We start from the raw sequence: 19,523 nt of genomic DNA, 5'->3' as shown, positions 1-19,523 counted from the left end.
TGGCAAGGACCTGAGTCCTGGCGCCGTCACCTGCCGCCGCCCAAGGTCTTCAGCAGGAAGCTGGATCGCAGCTGAGGAGCCGGGACTCAGCGCTCCAGGATGGATGCAGCTGCCCCGAGCAGTGGCTTGACCTCCGCCCCACGCCACTCACGCTGCTCCCTTTGTTCTTAAGACTATCCCGGGTTTATGTATCCACAAGTTTAAAACACCCTTTCTTTCCTTTTTTTTAAATGCTGCCATCTTTTTTTTTTAAGATTTGTTTATTTATTTATTTGAAAGTCAGAGTTACACAGAGAGAGGAGAGGCAGAGAGAGAGAGAGGTCTTCCATCCGATGGTTCACTCCCCACATGGCCGCAAGGGCTTCTTCTGGGTCTCCCACATGGGTGCAGGGACCCAAGCACGTGGGCCATCTTCTGCTTTCCCAGGCCACAGCAGAGAGCTGGATTGGAAGAGGAGCAGCTGGGAATAGAACCGGCACCCGTATGGGATGCTGGCGCTTCAGGCCAGGGCGTTAACCCGCTGCGTCACAGACATCCTGTCTTTTCCTAAAATGTCTTTAGTCCACTGTCATACAAGATGCTGGCCCGCATCAGAGCAAACTGGGAGGTTTCTGCTCCCTTCACAGGTTTTTGCATTGTGGTCTAGCAGGTTAAGCGGCTGCCTGGAATGTGAGCACACCCAACTTGGGCGCCAGTTACAATCCCGGGTGTCCACTTCTGATCCAGCTCCTTGCTAATGCACCCGGGAAGGCAGCAGAAGATGGCCCAAGCGCTTGGGCCCCTGCCACCCACATGGGAGACCCCGATTGAATCCTGGGCTCCTGGCTTTGGCCTTGAGCTCTAGATGTTGTGGGCATTGGGGGGTAAACCGAGCAGATGGAAGATCTCTCTCCACCCATGTTTCTGCTTTTATACATGAATCTGTTCTTACATTAATAACAATTTTTAAAAGCTTTAAAAAATTGTATTCTGCTGTTCACAACATGTATACCCAAGAAGGAAAAACCCTGAAGCAAAATACTCATGCATGCACACTCCATAAAACCCCGCACCAAGGCTACCATACCACTGGAAGACAGAAGCTATGGCCAGCGTCGTGGCCCGGTGTGCTCATCTGCCACCTGTGACACCTACAACCAGTGAGCAGCTGCTGCAGTCCCGGAGCTCCACTTCCGATCCAGCTCTCTGCTGTGGCCTGGGAGAGCAGCGGAAGATGGCCCAAGTCCTTGGGCCCCTGCACCCGCGTGGGAGACCTGGAAAAAACTCCTGGCTCCTGGCTTCAGCCTGGCCCAGCCTCGGATGTTGCAGCCATTTGGGGCGTGAACCAGCGGATAGAAGATCTCTCTCTCTCTCTCTCTCTCTCTCTGTCTCTGTGTATAACTTGTCTTTCAAATAAAATAAATTAAAAAAAAAAAAAAGCTGTAACCTTCCTACTTTTAAAGTGATTTGAAACTTATCGTACGTGTCTGTTGATTGAAACAGTTTAGCTCTGTGCAGTAATACGTGCAGTTTTGATGTTTGTACCTAGCCGTATCCCACGGCGGTTTGGCTTCTCCGTTTATCTCACCCGGCGGCTTTGAGCTATCCTAGTGAAAGTGCCACTCGGCTGTGTGTTGTGACAGATACGTGACGATCGCTGTGCCTTCACGGAAAGGTAAGCAGCGCTTCGTCCTCCGCACTGATGGGGCACTGCTGTCGCTCTGGGGCCGAGGCTGCCCTCAGAGGTGGGCGTCGGCAGGAGAAGACCCTCGGGCTCACAGGCACCCCTCACTCCTATTGAAGTTCCACCACTCCCATTGATTGTGTTGCTTTATTCTATTCCATAGCACTTTTTTTTTTTTTTAGATTTACTTATTTATTTGAAAGATTTACACAGAGAAAAAGAGAGGCAGGGTGGGGGAGGGGTCTTCCATCTGCTGGTTCACTTGCCAATTGGCTGCGATGGCCAGAGCTGCCAGGAGCCAGGAGCCAGGAGCTTCCTCCAGGTCTCTCACATGGGTACAGGGGCCCAAGGACTTGGGCCATCTTCCACTGCCTTCCCAAGCTATGGCAGAGAGCTGGATCGGAAGAAAAGCAACTGGGACTCGAACCGGCACCCATATGGGATGCCAGCTCTGCAGGCAGTGGCTTTACCCACTGTACCATAGCACTGGCCCTCCCGTAGCACTTTTAGAGTGAGCATCAAGAAGTCGTGGCTTTAACCTCTTGGCAGTTGACAGGGATCGGAGCAGCAAGAGTCCTTGGTGTCTGACCGGGAGAGGAGCTTCAGGGAGAGAGAAGTGAAAGTGGGGCTGCCTGTGATGACGTCACAATTCCTCCCCGGGCCGCCCATCCAGAACCTATCTAGGGAGCCCCAGAAACATGAGGAAGCACACAGGTTTTTAAACTAGAAAAACAAATGTTAGTAAGTCCTCACAAAGTAACTGCCTAATTTTCAACAAAAACACCCGCTTTTTTTTTTTTTAATTTTTTGCCAGGCAGAGTTAGACTGAGAGAGAGAGAGAGAGAGAGAGTTATAGACAGTGAGAGAGAGACAGAGAGAAGGGTCTTCCTTCCGTTGGTTCACTCCCCTAATGGCCACCACAGCCGGCACTGCGCCGATCTGAAGCCAGGAGCCAGGTGCTTCCTCCTGGTCTCCCATGGGGTGCAGGGCCCAAGCACTTGGGCCATCCTCCTCCGCACTCCCGGGCCACAGCAGAGAGCTGGACTGGAAGAGGAGCAACCGGGACTAGTACCCAGTGCCCCAACTGGGACTAGAACCCGGGGTGCCAGCGCCGCAGGCGGAGGATTAGCCAAATGAGCCACGGCGCCGGCCAACACCCGCTTTCTTAGAAGCCAAGTCCCTGCTTAAACTTCAGTACTTGGCAAGCTTTGCAGATTTCCTGGCCAGTGATCATGGGAATTGGTGAACCAGGTAGTGTGGCTTTTTGGTGTTGGTCTTGGTTTTGGTGTTTTTCTCTTCTTGCTATCCTTCTATTCTACAGGTGTGGGATTCTGTTGGTAAAAGGTCTTGTTTTGCCTAGAGAAGCAACCTAGGTGACTTCAGTGTGTTGGGCTTCAGGATGGAAAAAGTTGCAGATTCTTAGGAATGTTCCAGACCGGAGCTCTTGGCTTGGAGGCAGCAGCTGAGCACTGAAACGCATGAGGGACTCTTCAAACAGTTCGTGGGGAATGCATATGATGAAAACACCGGGCACGGATTTCACGTTGTTGGCGCCTGTATAAATGCAGCTTTGGGTTTCGTTTTGCACAAACTCGTTGAAGTCCCCTCAACATGTACCTCTTTTACTCATAGTCCACCTTGTGTCAACAAGAGAGGTTTGAAGAACAATTTTTTTACGGATGTTTGTTTTCACCCACTAGAGAGAGTTGGGGTGGCGGGGGGAGAGATCTTCTACCCCTTAGTTCAGCAACAGCGAGGGCTGGGCCAGCCCGGAGCCAGGAGCTCAGAACTCCATCTGGGTCTCCTCCATGGTGACGGGGGCCCAGGCACTGGAGGCCACTGCGGCTGCCTCCCAGGACGCACCAGCAGAAAGCTGTGGGACTCGAATCGGTTCCCCGATACTGCATGTGGGCGTCCCCAGTGGCGGCTTACAGCGAAGAGTAACTGACGAGCTGATGGGAGAGACAGTTTTTGTTCCTTTGACCAGGGATCACAGCTGCGGGATTGGGATGTCATGCGGAAGTAAGCAAAACCAGGGCTGGGTTGTGTCGCCTTCGGAATGTGTGGTCCCGGCAGGGTTGGGGCTGCAGGTCGCTCTTAGTCTATGGGACCTGAGAAGGGTTGGCAAGAGAGTTCCCGCGTGAGGCACGTGCCTCCCTGACACTTCGTACCCCTGAGCCACAAGTGGAGGCCGAGAACGAGGTTTACTGTGACTCCCCCGCCCGCCGGGGTTTCTCCTCTTGTTTGCAGGGTGGCAGAGGCCACGACACTGGAAGCCGTGTCCCCAGGTCCTCCCTGCCAGTGGTGCGTCTCCCTCTCTCCACTGGCAGCAGCAGCCAGCTAACTCTGAAACTGTTTCTTGGCCGGCGCCGCGGCTCACTAGGCTAATCCTCCGCCTTGCAGCGCCGGCACACCGGGTTCTAGTCCCGGTCGGGGCGCCGGATTCTGTCCCGGTTGCCCCTCTTCCAGGCCAGCTCTCTGCTGTGGCCAGGGAGTGCAGTGGAGGATGGCCCAGGTGCTTGGGCCCTGCACCCCATGGGAGACCAGGATAAGTACCTGGCTCCTGCCATCGCATCAGTGCAACACGCCGGCCGCGGCGGCCATTGGAGGGTGAACCAACCGAAGGAAGACCTTTCTCTCTGTCTCTCTCTCTCACTGTCTACTCTGCCTGTCAAAAAAAAAAAAAAAAAAAAAAAAAAAAAAAAGGAAAAAACCTAAAAAACCTGTTTCTTAAACTCAGAAAAAGTCGGAATCCTGAAGCGCCATTTTGCGTAAAGGACCAGGAATTAGTACCAAAGCAGCAAGCAAGCTTTACCAAATCACCTTCACCCTGGGGTATACTTGTGGTGTCCGCTGCCCTGCGGTGGGTCAGCATCTCTCCCTTCAACTCTTAACCTGAGGGGGTCTGAAAGATGGGCCAAGCGTTTACTCTCATTTTCAGGATAAGGGTTGTAAAATGTTTGTTTTCATCTGCTTGAAACTGAGTGAGAGAGAGAGAGAGAGATCTACCATACGCTGCTTCACTCTCTAAATGGCCACAACAGCCAGGGCTCAGCCGGCTGAAGCCAGGAGCCAGGAAGTCCACCCACATGGGTAGCACAAAACCAAGCGCGTGGGCCATCATCTGCTGCCTCCCGGTGCATTAGCAGGGAGCTGAACCAGACGCCGCAGAGCTGGCACTTGGATATGGGACGCAGGTTCCCAAGTGTCGGCTTGACTCAGCATTGCAATGGGTCTTTAGTTTGTGGCATTTGATCTATTGGGCAGAGAGACAATTCTGCCCTGCAGGGGACGAACACATTTGGAAATGTTACGACAGTGTCTTTCAGTGGGGAACAGAATCGAAACAAGATAACCAAGGCACTTAGCCCTGCCACTCCAGGGAAAGCCACAAGACTCGCTTTCAAGCCCGTTTTCAAGTCTGATTCTGGGACTGATGTCTTTCCTCTCTTGTCAGTGCCAGAGCATTTAGCCAGATCGAAAAGATCCTTTTTGGCCAGATGTAGTAAAACGCGGAACTTGCCTCCTTGTGTTCTGACCGTGTAACCTGAAGTCAGTGTGCCAACAGCTGCTTTGCTCTCGTCCGGCTCCCACCTGGGGCTTCCTGGGCAGTCTCTGCGGTCGGGCCTGGGGTGATGGCCAGAGGTGACCGGGAGGGTCAGTGCAGTGAGCCCCAGAGGGACTAAGGTCCTGACTTCGCCACTGTGGGGAGCTTGGGGGTGGGTGGGAGGCAGAAATGTCAGCTGTTCAACCTGGAAAAGTCCCAGCAAACCGAGTTGGCCCCCCAGCATCTTTTCTTTGCAGATTTGGGGAAGTTTGAGAAGTGTAAAGGGGACGGATTTTTTTCCCAACAAAATCTAGCAGTTAAAGGAAAACTTGAGTCTGAAACAGTGATCAGAAACAAGGCAAGAAAGGATTATAAAATTTTATTTATTTATTTATTTAGAGATCCAAAAAGATCTTATTCTTTTATAAAACAAAGTAAAATTGCATAGCGATGAAGAAATTGGTTTGGAGTCTTATTTATTCATTTTCATTTTATTTGAAAACTGGAGACAGACAGAGATCTTCCATCTGCTAGTTCACTCCCAAATGCAACAGCCCGGGCCGGATTGCCTAGGCCATAGCCAGGAGGCCTGGAACTCAAGCCAGGAAGCTGGATTTCAGTCCAGGACTCCCACATGGCTGACAGGGACCCAGGTACTTGAGCTGTGTCTCTTGCTGCTTCCCCAGGGTGTACAGTAGCAGGAAGCTGGGTTTGGAAATGGAACCGGACTCAGACCCAGGCATTCCAATATGGGGCGCAAGCAGCACAAGTCTTAACCACTGTGGGTTCCTTTCTTTTTTTTTTAAGATTTATTTTATTTATTTGAAAGAGAGTTACAGAGAGTTGAACAGCTGGAGAAAGAGAGGTCTTCCATCTGCTGGTTCACGCCCCAAATGACTGCAATGGCTGGAGCTGAGCTGATCCGAAGCCAGGAGCCAGGAGCTTCTTCCAGGTCTCCCACGTGGGTGCAGGGGCCCAAGCACTTGGGCCATCTCTTACTGCTTTCCCAGGCCACAGCAGAGAACTGAATTGGAAATGGAGCAGCTGGGACTCGAACTGGCGCCCACAGGGGATGCGGGCACTGCAGGCTGGGGCTTTAACTTGCTGTGCCACAGCACCGGCCCCTCTTTTTTGAAAAACATACATTTATTTATTTATTTATTTATTTGAAATGCAGCGTTACAGAGAGAGAAGGAGAAACAGAGAAAAAGATCTTCCATCCGCTGGTTTACTCCCCAAATGGCAGTAACAGTCAGGGCTGGGCCAGGCCAAAGCCAGGACCCAGGAGCTTCTTCTGGGTCTCCCTCATGGGCGGGAGGGGCCCAGCCACTTGGGCCATCTTCTGCTGGTTTTCCAGATCATCAGCAGGGAGCTGGATGGGAAGTGGAGCAGCCGGAACACGAGCTGGCGCCCATGTGGATGGTGGCACTGCAGTCGTTAGCTTATTGCTCTGTCATACGGCAGCCCTCACTGTGTATTCTTTTTTAGGGGAAAGCGTGGACGCAGTCCCCCACGACCACACATTCTGCAGCCGAGTTTCCCACGTTTGGGGAAATCGCAGGGTCGGCACAGCCAGAGTGCAGCGGACGAGCCTGGCCCTGGGGAGCACCTTCGTGGTGGCGGTGTCGCTCCTGCCAGGTAAGCGTCGCTGCGCGTTCTTACAACACTTGCAACAAGCCTGCAGGAGCTTCAACACCCAGGAGCAGAATTCCTGAGAGTCACGTGTATCGGGGCCAAGATTATGAGTTCAGCTTTTTAATTGACATCTTTTTTTTTTTTTTAAAGATCTTTTTTTATTTATTTGGAAGTTACAGAGAGAGCGAGCGAGAGTGAGAGAGACAGAGAGATAGAGAGGTCTTCTATCCTCTGGTTTACTCCACAGATGGCCGCAATGGCTGGAGCTGAGCTCATCCGAAGCCAGGAGCCAGGAGCTTCTTCCAGGTCTCCTATGCGGGTGCAGGGTCCCAAGGGCTTGGGCCATCTTCTTCTGCTTTCCTAGGCCATAGCTGAGAGCTGGATCGGAAGAAGAGCAGCTGGGACTAGAACCGGCGCCCATATGGGATGCTGGCACCGCAGGCAGTGGCTTCACCCGCTACACCACAGCGTTGGCCCCTTAAATTGACATCTTTTTTTTTTTTTCTTGACAGGAAGAGTGGACAGTGAGAGAGAGAGAGACAGAGAGAAAGGTCTTCCTTTTGCCGTTGGTTCACCCTCCAATGGCCGCCGTGGCCGGTGCGCTGCGGCCGGCACACCGCACTGATCCGAAGGCAGGAGCCAGGTGCTTCTCCTGGTCTCCCATGGGGTGCAGGGCCCAAGGACCTGGGCCATCCTCCACTGCACTCCCGGGCCACAGCAGAGAGCTGGCTTGGAAGAGGGGCAACCAGGACAGAATCCGGCGCCCCAACCGGGACTAGAACCTGGTGTGCCGGCGCCGCAAGGCAGAGGATTAGCCTATTGAGCCGCGGTGCCGGCCTTAAATTGACATCTTTATTGGTGATGCCCCTCCTATTCCCAACAAAGATGCTTTGTCAAATTTAACACAATTTCCATGACTGCTTTATATCCTGCTTGTCTATAAACCAGCAAGCAATCTCCCTTGACATAGCTGGGTCACTGCCCAAAGTGGTGGCGTTGCCAACAGCGGGAACAAGGCCAGGGCTGCACATGACACAGTGGGCATCTCTAAGTATCTGGTACTTTCAGGAGTAAATGAGAGTTTTGTAGCGAAAACTCGTCATGTTCTTCCTAGACAGGGCACCGCACAGCTTGAGAAGGGCGCAGGGGATTTTGGGAGGCCTCACTGAGCCCTGGGAACAGCCCCTGGCCCCAGCTCTGTTAGAGTCAGCAAGGCACTAGGTTAGCGGTTCAGATGCAGATTAAACACCAGCGTCCTGCACGAGGAGCGCTGGCCTTGGTCCCAGGTCCTGCTGCTGACTCCAGCTTCCTACTAACATGGACGCTGGGAGGCCGTGCTGGTGGTTCAGCGGTGGAGCCCCTGCCACCCGTGTGGACTGAGCTCCCGTGGCTGTGGGCATCTGGGGAGTGAACCAGAAGATGGGAGCTGTCAAATTAGAAAAACAAAAACACAAACCAAAAGACAAAACAGAAGACCGAGTCTTCAGAGTATACCAGGAAAATAAAAACGCAAACACACTTGAACAATACAGAGAACATTCAAGAAAAGTGGTCAGACAAACCATGGCCTCTCTTGGGTGCGGAGCGTCCAGCCTGTGAGATCTTCCGGTCTGGCCCTGCCAAGGCGACCGCCGGCAGAACTTGAAAGTTTGGACATTTGGAGCAGGCTAATTTTTCAGTTGATAATTTTGCATGGCCGCTGAGTGATGGTACCGTTCTCACATGGCCTTTGACAGAGAGACAGTCCCCACCCTGCGGGGAGGGAAGGCTCACTGTGCATAAAGCGGGGCGGAGAAAGAACGAGGGGCCACAGGGGAGACACCGGGTGCTCCACCTGGCCTCCTTTGGGAGCCCCACGGGGTGGATGGTGTCATGATTACAGCGTGGAAACTCCTTTAAATAACGCAGGCAAGGCTACGCTCCCGGCTGTGATCAGTGCAGCTCCAGGGCCTGTCCGCTTCCCCCGCCAAAGTGTGGAATGGAGACTGTCGCTTGGGGAAGTCGTTTTCGGAAGCATGGCCTCCCAGCTCGAGTCTCAGCTCTGACGGTTACCAGGCAGGTGACTTCCGTGGCACTTGGGCCCTGCTCGGTGCCACCTTCTGTGTCACAAGCTGGTGCGGAGACCACGTAAGAAGCTGCCTTGCACCGCTTAGCAAATTCGTTTACAAAGGGTCTGAACACGTGACCAGTGTGTCGTGGATACTGCGCCACGGGAAGGGCTGTTTCTGTTACGTAGCAGACATCAAAAGCCTAAAGCACTCCTTATGCTCAGTTAGCTTTTTTTTTCTTTTCTTTCTCTCTCTCTCTTTTTTTTTTTTTTTTTTTTTTTGACAGGCAGAGTGGACAGTGTGAGAGACAGAGAGAAAGGTCTTCCTTTACCGTTGGTTCACCCTCCAATGGCCGCCGCGGCCAGCACACCGTGTTGATCCGAAGCCAGGAGCCAGGTGCTTCTCCTGGTCTCCCATGGGGTGCAGGGCCCAAGCACTTGGGCCATCCTCCACTGCACTCCCTGGCCACAGCAGAGAGCTGGCCTGGAAGAGGGGCAACCAGGACTAGAACCTGGTGCCCATATGGGATGCTGATGGCGCAGGCGGAGGATTAACCTAGTGCTCCATGGTGCCGGCCCCAAGGAGATACCTTCTCTCTGCTGGTTCACTCCCCCAAATGGCCCTAATAGCCAGGGCTGGGCCAGGCCAAGACCAGCAGCCAGGAATCCATCTGGGTTTCCCAGCAGGTGGCAGACTCAAACACTTGAGCCATCACCTGCTGTTCCCCAGGCAGCTTAGCAGAGAGCTGGATTGGAAGTGGAGCATCTGGGACCCACACTGGCACTCCAATAGAGGATGCGGGCACTCCAAGTGGCAGCTCAGCCAGCTGTGCCGCAACACCTGCTCCAAAATGTATTTTTAAAAATCTGAAAATAGGCCGGCATTGTGGTGTAGCAAGTAAAGCTGCCGTCAGCAGTGCCAGCATTCCTTACGGATGCTGGTTTGAGTCCCGGCTGCTCCACTTACAATCCAACTCACTGCTAATGTGCCTGGGAAAGCAACAGAAGACGGTCCAAGTCCTTGGGCCCCTGTACCACGTGGGAGACCCAGAAGAAGCTCCTGGCTCCTGGTTTCAGATCAGCACAGCTCCAGCAGTTGCAGCCATTTGGAGAGTGAACCAGCGGATAAAAGACCTCTCTCTCTCTCTCTCTTTCTCTCTCTCTCTGTCTCTCTGTCTCTCCCTCCTTCTCTCTGTAACTCTGCCTTTCAAGTAAATAATTTTTTTAAAAAATCTGAAAATATAAGTCAGATTTCACCAAAGTGGCCTTGCTGTGGGGAGATGGTTCATAAGCAGGGGCCGCACCTCCCCCCGACCCTGGAATCCCACCTGTGAAGGATGAGCCCTTCCCAGCTTGCACCTGTGACCGCTCCCCTTTTGAAGTTAAGAAGAAGCCTGGTGAAGGGGAGGGGGCTCTTCTTCTCTCTCTCCACCTCATGGACCCAGGACGAGCAGAGCAGGGTATGAAACTCCCCTTTTTAACCTTTTTTTTTAGCCCATTCTCCCAAAATGAAGCCCTCGTGTGCCTGTGTATTTGTCTCACTTTCTAAATCAACCTCATCATAATGCATGCCTGTACTTAGAATTCTTCTCTATGTAAAAGGCAAGAGCCTGGAATATTAATTTAGGCCAATATTAACCTGGCCCACGACAGTCTCCACTCTGGATCATATTAGGATCTTGTGGGGAAATTAAAAGGAAAACACCTGATACCCAGGTTTATTCCTAGGATTGGAAATAGGTAGTGGGGGATGGAGCCCCAGGACCTGTACTTTTTTTTTTTTTTAAAGATTTATTTTATTTATTTGAAAGATAGAGTTAGAGAGAGAGGTAGAGTCAGAGAGAGAGGTCCTCCATCCGCTGGTTCACTTCCCAGATGGCCACAACAGCCGGAGCTGCACCAATCTGAGGCCAGGAACCAGGGGCTTCTTCCGGGTCTCCCACGTGGGCGCAGGGGCCCAAGGACTTGGGCCACCTTCTACTGCTTTCCCAGACCATAGCAGAGAGCTGGATCGGAAGTGGAGCAGCCAGGACTAGATCCAGCGCCCGTATGGGATGCCGGCGCTGCAGGCCAGGGCTTCAACCTGCTGCGCCACAGCGCCGGCCCCCAGGATCTGTAATTTTAAAAGCTCTCTACGCGACTCCCATGGGCACCAAACACACCATTGACTCTCATTATGCTGTCAGGGGAAGCTAAGGATGACAGTCATTTGACGTGGCAAAGTTCTAGGACCTATAGAGTCAAATATGGCATCCCAAGGGCATCCCAAGGGCAATCACTGGCAGGGCCAGTTCCCATGTCGGTGTCTGAGTGGGGCCAGGGCTCTGCTCTGACTCCAGCTTCGCGCTAATGCACACCCAGGGAAGCAGCAGGCCGTGGCTCAAGTACTCGGGTCCCCAACGTGCACACGGGCCTCTGATGGAGTCCCTGCTCCTGGCTGTAGCCTGGCTCAGCCCCAGCTGTTGCGGCCATTTGGGGAACAAACCAGCAGAGGGGTGATCTCTGTCTCTCTGCCTTTCAAATAAATAAATAAAAAGTTCACTATCCCTCATCGCCAAGACCTCACTGCTTTGTTGGGATCGTCAGCAGGACTGAAAGTGCTGCTGAACGGGCGGCTCCGGAGGAGCACTGCGGAGTAGCCGGGAGGCCGCAGACCTGGGCGGTGAAGGGCCGCCTGCGTGACCACACGATTCCCCCAGTGCCCTGCAGCGCTCTGCCCACGGCCCGCAGCGTTTGAGATCAGCACAGCGCCTCACATCCGCCCAGGTAACATTTTCTCCCACCGGTTCCTCTGACGGCCGCTTAACACCTGGATCTGTTTACCTGTTGATCTCTTTATTTAGCAGAGCATTAAGCCCTGGACTGTAATGTTGATTACAAATGTTACCTCAAAAACATAAAAGAAGGAAAGAAGGAAGGGTGGAGGGAGAAGCGGGAAGAAGGAAGAAATTCACTTAAGAATTTATTTACCTTAAAGTATTATTTTAGCTCCATCTCAAGTTTTTGCTTTTGTTTTTTTAAAGATTAACTTATTTGTTTCAAAGGCAGAATGACAGAGCAGTGAAGGATGGCCCAAAGGTTCAGCCCCTGCACCCACGTGGGAGACCCGGATGAAGCTCCTGGCTCCTGGTTTTGGCCTGGCCCAGCCCTGGCCGTTGTGACCATCTGGGGAGTGAAGCAGAGGATGGAAGATCGCTCTGTTTCTCCCTCTCTCTCTGTAACTCTTTCAAATAAATGAATCTTTGGGAAACAAACAAACAAACAAACCAGGGAGGAGACAAGTCTGCCCTTCAGGAGAACTCCAAATAATGTAAGTAGACAGTCTCACTCCAGGAGGGAAGAAGGGTTGGATTCTTTCCTGTTCCCGCCTCCCTGACCCACCCAGTGTGGGCTGGATGTAGGGACCGACTTTCAAATAGATTAGAGAAGAAAGGGGGGGCAAAAAAGGAACTTTCAGAGAGGAGACACCTGGCAGGAAGTCAAGGTTAACATCACCAGTGGTGTCGTACGGCTGGCGTGTAACTGCTCATCGTAGCGAGAAAGGTACTTCACTTATTCTCACCCAAAATCTACTACTCCAGTTTAAAATGAGAAAAACTCTGACCCCAAGTTGAGAGACATTCTCATTACTATAGGCCATCAGTGAACGTCCGAAAGGCCTGGGCTTCAGCTGACAGCAACGTGCCACTGCCAGTGTCTGAGTTTAGACACACGTTCTATGGAAATGCGTGATTAATGGGAGGCTGGGAAGCGGGGCAAGCCTGTGAAGTCTGTTCCCTTTTATTTCAAAATAGAACATTTATTACAAATCACTGGCACATGATTCTCTAGAACTTTGTTTTTTTAAAGATTTATTTGAAAGGCAGAGTTACAGAGAGGCAGAGGCAGGGAGAGAGAGGGAGAGAGAGGGAAAGAGAGGGAGAGAGAGAGAGTCTTCCATCCCCTGGTTCACTCCCCAAACAGCCACAATGGCCGGAACTGGGCCAATCCGAAGCCAGGAGCCAGGAGCTGATTCCGCGTCTCCAACATGGGTGCAGGGGCTCAAGGACCTGGCCATCTTCCGCTGTCTATATAGCTAATTTTTTGACAAGTAAATCACCTCCCATTTTAGGAGCAGACATAGTAGTAAATTCTTTCTCTGGGTGGTTCCAGTGTAACAGGTTACCATTCTCCCGTCGAGGGCTGTATGTGGGGTTTGAAAGCAGTGAGCGCACAGTGTCTCTCCCTGGACTCCTCGGGGATATGGAGAGCGTGTCTCAGCCTCATGGGATGGAAAGAAGCCTTGTGCAGACTGTTGCGCTGGGACCAAGCAGCAGAAGCTGCTCTCAAGGCATCTCTACCCCCGACTGAGCAATTTTTACTCTCACGACAAAAAAGCAGCCTCAGTCTATTGAATAAATGAAGCAGCCCGCCACTGGCCACCTCTGGACTCTGCCGAGACAATTTCTCCAGGGTAAGTTGTAGTAGCATTTGATTTGTGCAATAATTTCAGTCCTAAGAAAAGATACTCAAGTAGCAAGAAAAGAGAACAAGAAATGAGCAGAACCTAGACACCAGGGTGAAGATACCACATGTCTCAGGAGAGACACACCAAGTCTACAGAGCGACAGGGGAATTCTCAGGGATTGTTTAGAATTAGCTGACAAGCCCGCACTGCGGCTCACTAGGCTAATCCTCCGCCTAGCGGCGCCGGCACACTGGGTTCTAGTCCCGGTTGGGGCGTCGGATTCTGTCCCGGTTGCCCCTCTTCCAGGCCAGCTCTCTGCTGTGGCCAGGGAGTGCAGTGGAGGATGGCCCAAGTGCTTGGGCCCTGCACCCCATGGGAGACCGGGAGAAGCACCTGGCTCCTGGTTTTGGATCGGTGCTGGCTGCAATGCGCCGGCCGTAGCGGCCACTTGGGGGGTGAACCAGCAGATGGAAGACCTCTCTGTCTCTCTCTCTCACTAACTCTGCCTGTCCAAAAAAAGAAAGAAAGAAAAAAAAAAAAAAAGAATTAGCTGACAGCTGTGAACATATTCCCAAGTTGTGTCAAAGGAAGTTATATCTGAAGAATAAAAACTTAAAGATGGCAAAATTGGGGCCGGTGGTGTAGCGGGTAAAGCTTCCGCCTGCAGCGCCAGCATCCCACATGGGTATGGGTTCGAGACCTGGTTGCTCCACTTCTGATCCAGCTCTCTGCTATGGTCTGTGAAAGCAGCAGCAGATGGCCCAAGTGCTTGGGCTCCTGTACCCATGTGGGAGACCCAGAAGAGGCTCCTGGCTCTTGGCTTTGGATTGGCGAAGCTCTGGCTATTGCGACCATTTGGGGAGTGAACCAGTGGATAGAAGACTTCTCTGCCTCTCTATAACTCTGCCTTTCAAATAAACAAAACTTAAAAATAAAAAAAAAAGATGGAAAAACCTCTGCTGTGAGGTTCCTGATGTTTCAAACACATGCGAGGTAGGATCATCTGCTCAATGTCGACTGGAGGTCAAACCGAAGCAGAACACACGTCCAGGAAATGTCTGGAAGGAGCTCACCCGTGGAAACAAGGAGTGTTAGTGGCTCCCCAGGGCTGACGGTGGAGCATCAGGAGTGACTTCTTGAGCGTGGGATCTGATCTGGGGTGATGAAAACGATCTGAAATTAGGTGATGGTGATGACTGCCCGACTGTTCGTAGACTAAAAGCCACTCAGTTGTGCACTCTGCAGGGGTGGGTATTATAGTGTGGGGTTATTGAGAAAAATAAACGCGAACAAAAGGCACATAAATGCTGCTCCCCACAGCAACACAGGGAACACAGGAGAGAAGTGTTAACTGTGGGTCAAAACAGGCACACTGGATCACCCCGTTTTCTTCATGAACACAAGCTCCATGAGAAGAAAAACCACTTCAGCCACTATGAAGTCTACTTAGCACACAGAGGACATTTGGTAAACACTTGTTAAATGAAGCAAGTGTATGATACCACTGTGAACTGGCTTGTCGGTCTGTGTAACCACCTAAAAGTGAGTTTCTTTTGAAAGTGGGTGTTTGGCCGGTGCTGTGGCGTAGCGGGTAAAGCCACCGCCTGCAGTGCTTACATCCCATATGGCAGCCAGTTCGAGTCCCGGCTGTTACACTTCCGATCCAGGTCTCTACTACGGCCTAGGAAAGCAGTTGGAGATGGCTCAGGTCGCTGGGCCCCTGCACCCACGTGGGAGACCTGGAGGAAGCTCCTGGCTCCTGGCTTCGGATCAGCGCAGCTCCAGCCATTGCAGCCATCTGGGGAGTGAACCAGCGGATGGAAGACCTCTCTCTCTCTCTGCCTCTCCTCTCTCTGTGTAACTCTTTCAAATAAATAAACAAATAAATAAACCTTAAAAAAAGATATATAAGCTTTAAAAATGGTCCCAGGAGGCTGCTGAAGAGGTGATAAACTGATGGACTGATGTCTGGAAAGGTGCGATGGCAGAGTTCTCAGATTCCAAAAAAGTGGAATTTAAAAACCACGATCATTCTGATCAGTAAAAAGTAGATGTCATGGTTCTTTGCTAGAAATGAGAAAGCGTCCATTTAAATGACTGAATAGTTCTGAATTAACTGGCTTGAATTCGTGTATATGTACATGTAGCCTAATGGACTGAGAAAAGATGGCGCCCTTGCTCCAAAGCGGAAATGGGTGAAAGTGCTTTTGCTGCAGCTCAGGGCGCGGGTCTGCCAGGCTGGTGATGCTGCCTCGTACTTCAGACAGTCACCAACCCTGCCTTCCCGTACGAAGGCCAGGGAGCGGTCACAGGCCTAACATGGTTTGCTCATCTCACTCCCTCTTATTCTGCCATCAGGTGATGCTCCTCCAGTGTCCTGTGTACACGGGGACAAGACAGCCAACGGTGACTTTGCAGTCTCAGGATCCAGATGAGGTTTCAAACATCACCTCTGCCACAGATGTCTGTGTTTTTTTGTTCAAAGATTTTTCTCTTTCTCCTGCATTCATTTGTCCATATCCAAAAACCAGTCGTGGGGTGGGAATCTGGTGTGGCAGTTACGTCACCGTCGGGATGCCTACATCCCATTTCAGAGTTCCGGGTTTGAGTCCCGGCTCGACTCCCCAGTCCAGCTGCCGGCTACCGTGCATCCTGTGAGGCAGCAGGTACCTCACTGAGTGGTCGGGTCTCACCCACGGGGAGACCTGGGAGAAGCTCCTGGCTCTTGGCTTTGGCCTGGCCCAGCCCTGGCTGTTGCATATATTTGGGGAGTGAACCAATGAATGGGAGATTTCCAACTGTCCCTCTTCTAATATTCAAAAAAGTAAAAATTATTTTAATAAAAAATAGTCACGTGCCACATGTTTCAGTCTGTAATGAACTGCATGGTAATCCCATAAGCTATTAAATTGTTTAGTGACATTTTAACTCTCAACATCAGAGTACAATGTATTCTTCACACATTGGCGATGCTCTTGCAAGCAAACCTACTGTACTTACTGCCGGTCACATAAAAGTATAGTGCACTGATTTGGCGCTGTGGTGTAGGTTAAGCCTCCAGCTGCAGTGCCCACATCCCTTATGTTTGCCGGTTCAAGTCCTGGCTGCTCCACCTCTGATCCAACTCCCTGCTAAAGCACCTGGGAAGCCAATGGAAGATGGCCCAAGTCCTTGGGCCCCTGCAGCCTTGTGGCAGATCTGGAAGAAGCTCCTGGCTCCTGGCTCCAGTCCGGCCCAGTTGGGGAGTGAACCAACAGGTGGAAGATTCTCTCTCTCCTCCTCCATTTCTGCTTTTCACACAAATAAAATCAATCTTTTAAAAAAAGAATTATGCACAATACGTAACACTTGGTAATAAATCATGCCACTGATACTCACTGTGACACAGCATTTTTGCGTACACGCCTACTTATCAGCATGGCACGTTAGGTCAGCAGCCGCACACGCCTTGTGTTTACCACGTCCCTTGATGTGTCCAGCAGGGGCACTGGCTGACTGCCCTACACCTTCTCGTTTGTGTAAGTCTAGTCCACCACGTTTGCACAAAGGACTGCCCAACGCCGCGTTTCCTGGGAGTTTATCCCCGACGTTGAGTGACGCGTGACTGTACTGATGGACAGGCTATCTTTCCTACTGGAAGCTGCTTTCTGATGAGACCCCGCAAACAGCACTACCCTGCCTTCCCCAAGCTCCTCACCCCTCAGCTCCTGGGAGTACAGCAAAAACCTTTATAAAACCATCCTGTGTAACTCAGAGATTCCCGGCTGAAGCCCCCTACAGTTCCGGTGGCTGGTAAAACTCAGCGTATCACAGACCAAGGTGGCTCCTTCCAACTGCAGATTCCCGAAACAGCTCTGCTGGCCCCATCTGTAATGGCAGATGCTGTCCACATCTGCCAAGAGCCTTCGAGGCTGGATTCTCTAAGGACGGCTTTCTACACCCGAGGATGGGCTCTGCAGGCTCACGCAGGGGGATCCGTAGTGTGTCCCACTGCACGTGAGAAAAACTTCACTAGGGAAAAGTTTGTTCTTGGGTTTGTAAATCTTGCAAGGGCTCTTAATGTGGACATTTCTTTAGTGATGAAAGCCAACAGAAACCTTTGGTTATCCAGATACAAAATCCAAAGACTGTTTATTTGGGAGCTGTCTGGCTTTCTTCATAAATACATTTTGTAGGGTGAAGGCTCACAAACAATGGAAATGGAAAATCCACAACTGCAAGACGGGAGGGGGAGAAGGCGGTGCTGCAGTCCCGCACCAGCAGGAGGCTCACGGCTGGTTTTACACTCACAACGGCTCGGGCGAGGCTGGAGATGGGGAGCAGCGTGACCCTCACACTTTGGTTTTACACTTTAGAAAGCATAACTCAGTGCTCCCCCCCCCCATCCGTCGCATTCTTTAGAAGACTTCTTTGTATTTCTTAAGCACTGTAGGGCACCTGATCAAAGATTTTAAAATATCAGTGGTAACGGTGGCTTCCAAGTGACACGGTGTCCTGAGTTCTGCACGGGAATGGACAAGCCTGCTCTCAGGGGAAGCGGTGCAGCCGCGAGTTACGGGGCCAGCATCTCGCATCACAGTGCCAGGGTTCAATTTCTGGCACTGGTTCCTGACTCCGGCTTCCTGTCAGTGCAGACCCTGAGAGACAGTGGTGATGGCTCAAGTAACTGGGTCTCTGCCAGTCTCATGGGAGACCCTGGAGGGTCTTCCTGACTCCTGATGTCAGCTCATGCCCAGCCTCAGCTGTTGTGGGCCTGTGGGCAGTGAACCAGTAGATGAAAACGCTTTCTTTCTGTCTCTGCTTCCCAAATAAACCAAAAAAGAAAAAACTGCCCTGAGGTTTGCTAGCACCCAAAATGCATTTCCAGTTGGTACTGGGAAGTTACCCCTGAACTCCCAGAGGGGTATTCCCATCCAAGCACAAGTGTCCTCCCTACCCACAAAGTAGCTTGCCTTTGCTGACTGCAGACAGACAGACAGACAGACACACACACACACACACACACACACACACTCTCTCTCTCCACCCCCCACGATGTGGATTAGACAATGAACAGCCACACTGCACCTCCAAGGGAGGGGCGCACAGGCAGCAGCTTTCAAAAGGAGAAGTCGCTTTACTTTCTTTTAAACTTGCAATGTTTGTCTTTATTTTGTTCTTTATATTTTGAAAGTGAAAAGAAATAGTATTGAGTCAATTTCTTTTTGTTTTTAAATATTTGTTCTATGTATTTACAAGCCTTAAAGTTGCTCTAAAGATTTCAAAAGTATTAAGAGTACTTTTCCCAGGGTAGCACTTTTTCTTTGTGAACAATTCTTGGAGGTCTCTGGTCCACAGCCTTTCCTTCTGTTCCAAGGTTATGTATGCTTTGATTACTATTGTGATTTTGTTTTTAATTTTCTGAAGCAAGCTGAGAGGCAGGCAGAAAGATTTGATGCCAAAAGAAAAAAAAAAATAAAATAAAACCAACCGAACCCAAAACAATCTTTCTGACCTTGTTCACCCCAAACCTTTTAAATCTGTACTAACTGCTATGCCTTAAAACAAACGTGAGGTGCATCTGAAGGGGAGGGACTTTTATTTCTCTGCGCTTCTATTATACAAGTTGTTTACAGAAACTGCAAATTAAAAAATTACACTGGCATTTGCAGTCCTTAAAATAAATTAAAAGTTCTCAACTTTTTTTGTTTGCTAAACGTGTTTTTTTTTTTAAGTATGAGTCCTTGTTTAAAAAGAAAAGATTAAAACAGAAAATATTTTCTATAAATAATGCGTGTATTTGGTTTTCGTGCTCCCGCCCTCAGGCTGCAGTCTGCGTCTCCAGGACCGTTCCCTCCACGACCACCTCTCCCCCTCCCACTCGTGCACGCGTGGGCGTCCCCGCGAGAATTGGCCTTGCTGCACTGCGATTGGCGAAGACGTGAAACTTAGAAAAATACTGAAATTGCTTCTTTCGCGACCTCGGGGGTACTGCAGGTTTAGTTGTCCTCGGACTCCTCCTCCGCCTCCCGCAGCCACGTGAAGAAGGCGGTGACCGACTTCAGCGCCACGCCCTTGCCGTTCTGCTCCGCGGGGTCCTTGCTGCTCTCCCACTTGTAGAAGGCGTCCTCCGAGATCACCTCCTCGTCGTACAGGCAATCAAAGAACATCCGCAGCAAGTCTGCAGGGCGAAACAGAGACGTCG

General features: G+C 51.2%; 1 protein-coding gene and 1 non-coding gene across 51 annotated transcripts in view; both read right to left on the bottom strand.

Moving 5' to 3' along the window:
* Positions 1 to 6,695: 6,695 nt before the first annotated feature.
* Positions 6,696 to 6,856, bottom strand: LOC127493887 (U1 spliceosomal RNA). The gene has a single exon (XR_007924424.1). It is a non-coding gene; the product is annotated as a U1 spliceosomal RNA (small nuclear RNA).
* An 11,603-nt stretch (positions 6,857 to 18,459) lies between these two features.
* The window catches only part of EIF4G3 (eukaryotic translation initiation factor 4 gamma 3), a 376,646-nt gene continuing 375,582 nt past the window's right edge, over positions 18,460 to 19,523 (bottom strand). For all 50 annotated transcript variants that reach the window (XM_089301376.1, XM_089301377.1, XM_089301378.1 and 47 more), the window contains one exon: positions 18,460 to 19,499. In XM_089301376.1, coding sequence (XP_089157502.1) covers positions 19,318 to 19,499 — 182 coding nt within the window. In that variant the 3' untranslated portion in view covers positions 18,460 to 19,317. The remainder of the gene's footprint in view (positions 19,500 to 19,523) is intronic.

This window comes from Oryctolagus cuniculus, chromosome 7 (assembly GCF_051225735.1).
Source record: "Oryctolagus cuniculus isolate XC-2025 breed Fujian yellow rabbit chromosome 7, ASM5122573v1, whole genome shotgun sequence".
In the NCBI taxonomy this organism is placed as follows: Eukaryota; Metazoa; Chordata; class Mammalia; order Lagomorpha; family Leporidae; genus Oryctolagus; species Oryctolagus cuniculus.
Note: the sequence above shows the minus strand (reverse complement) of the source record. Positions and strands in the feature narration are given on the sequence as shown.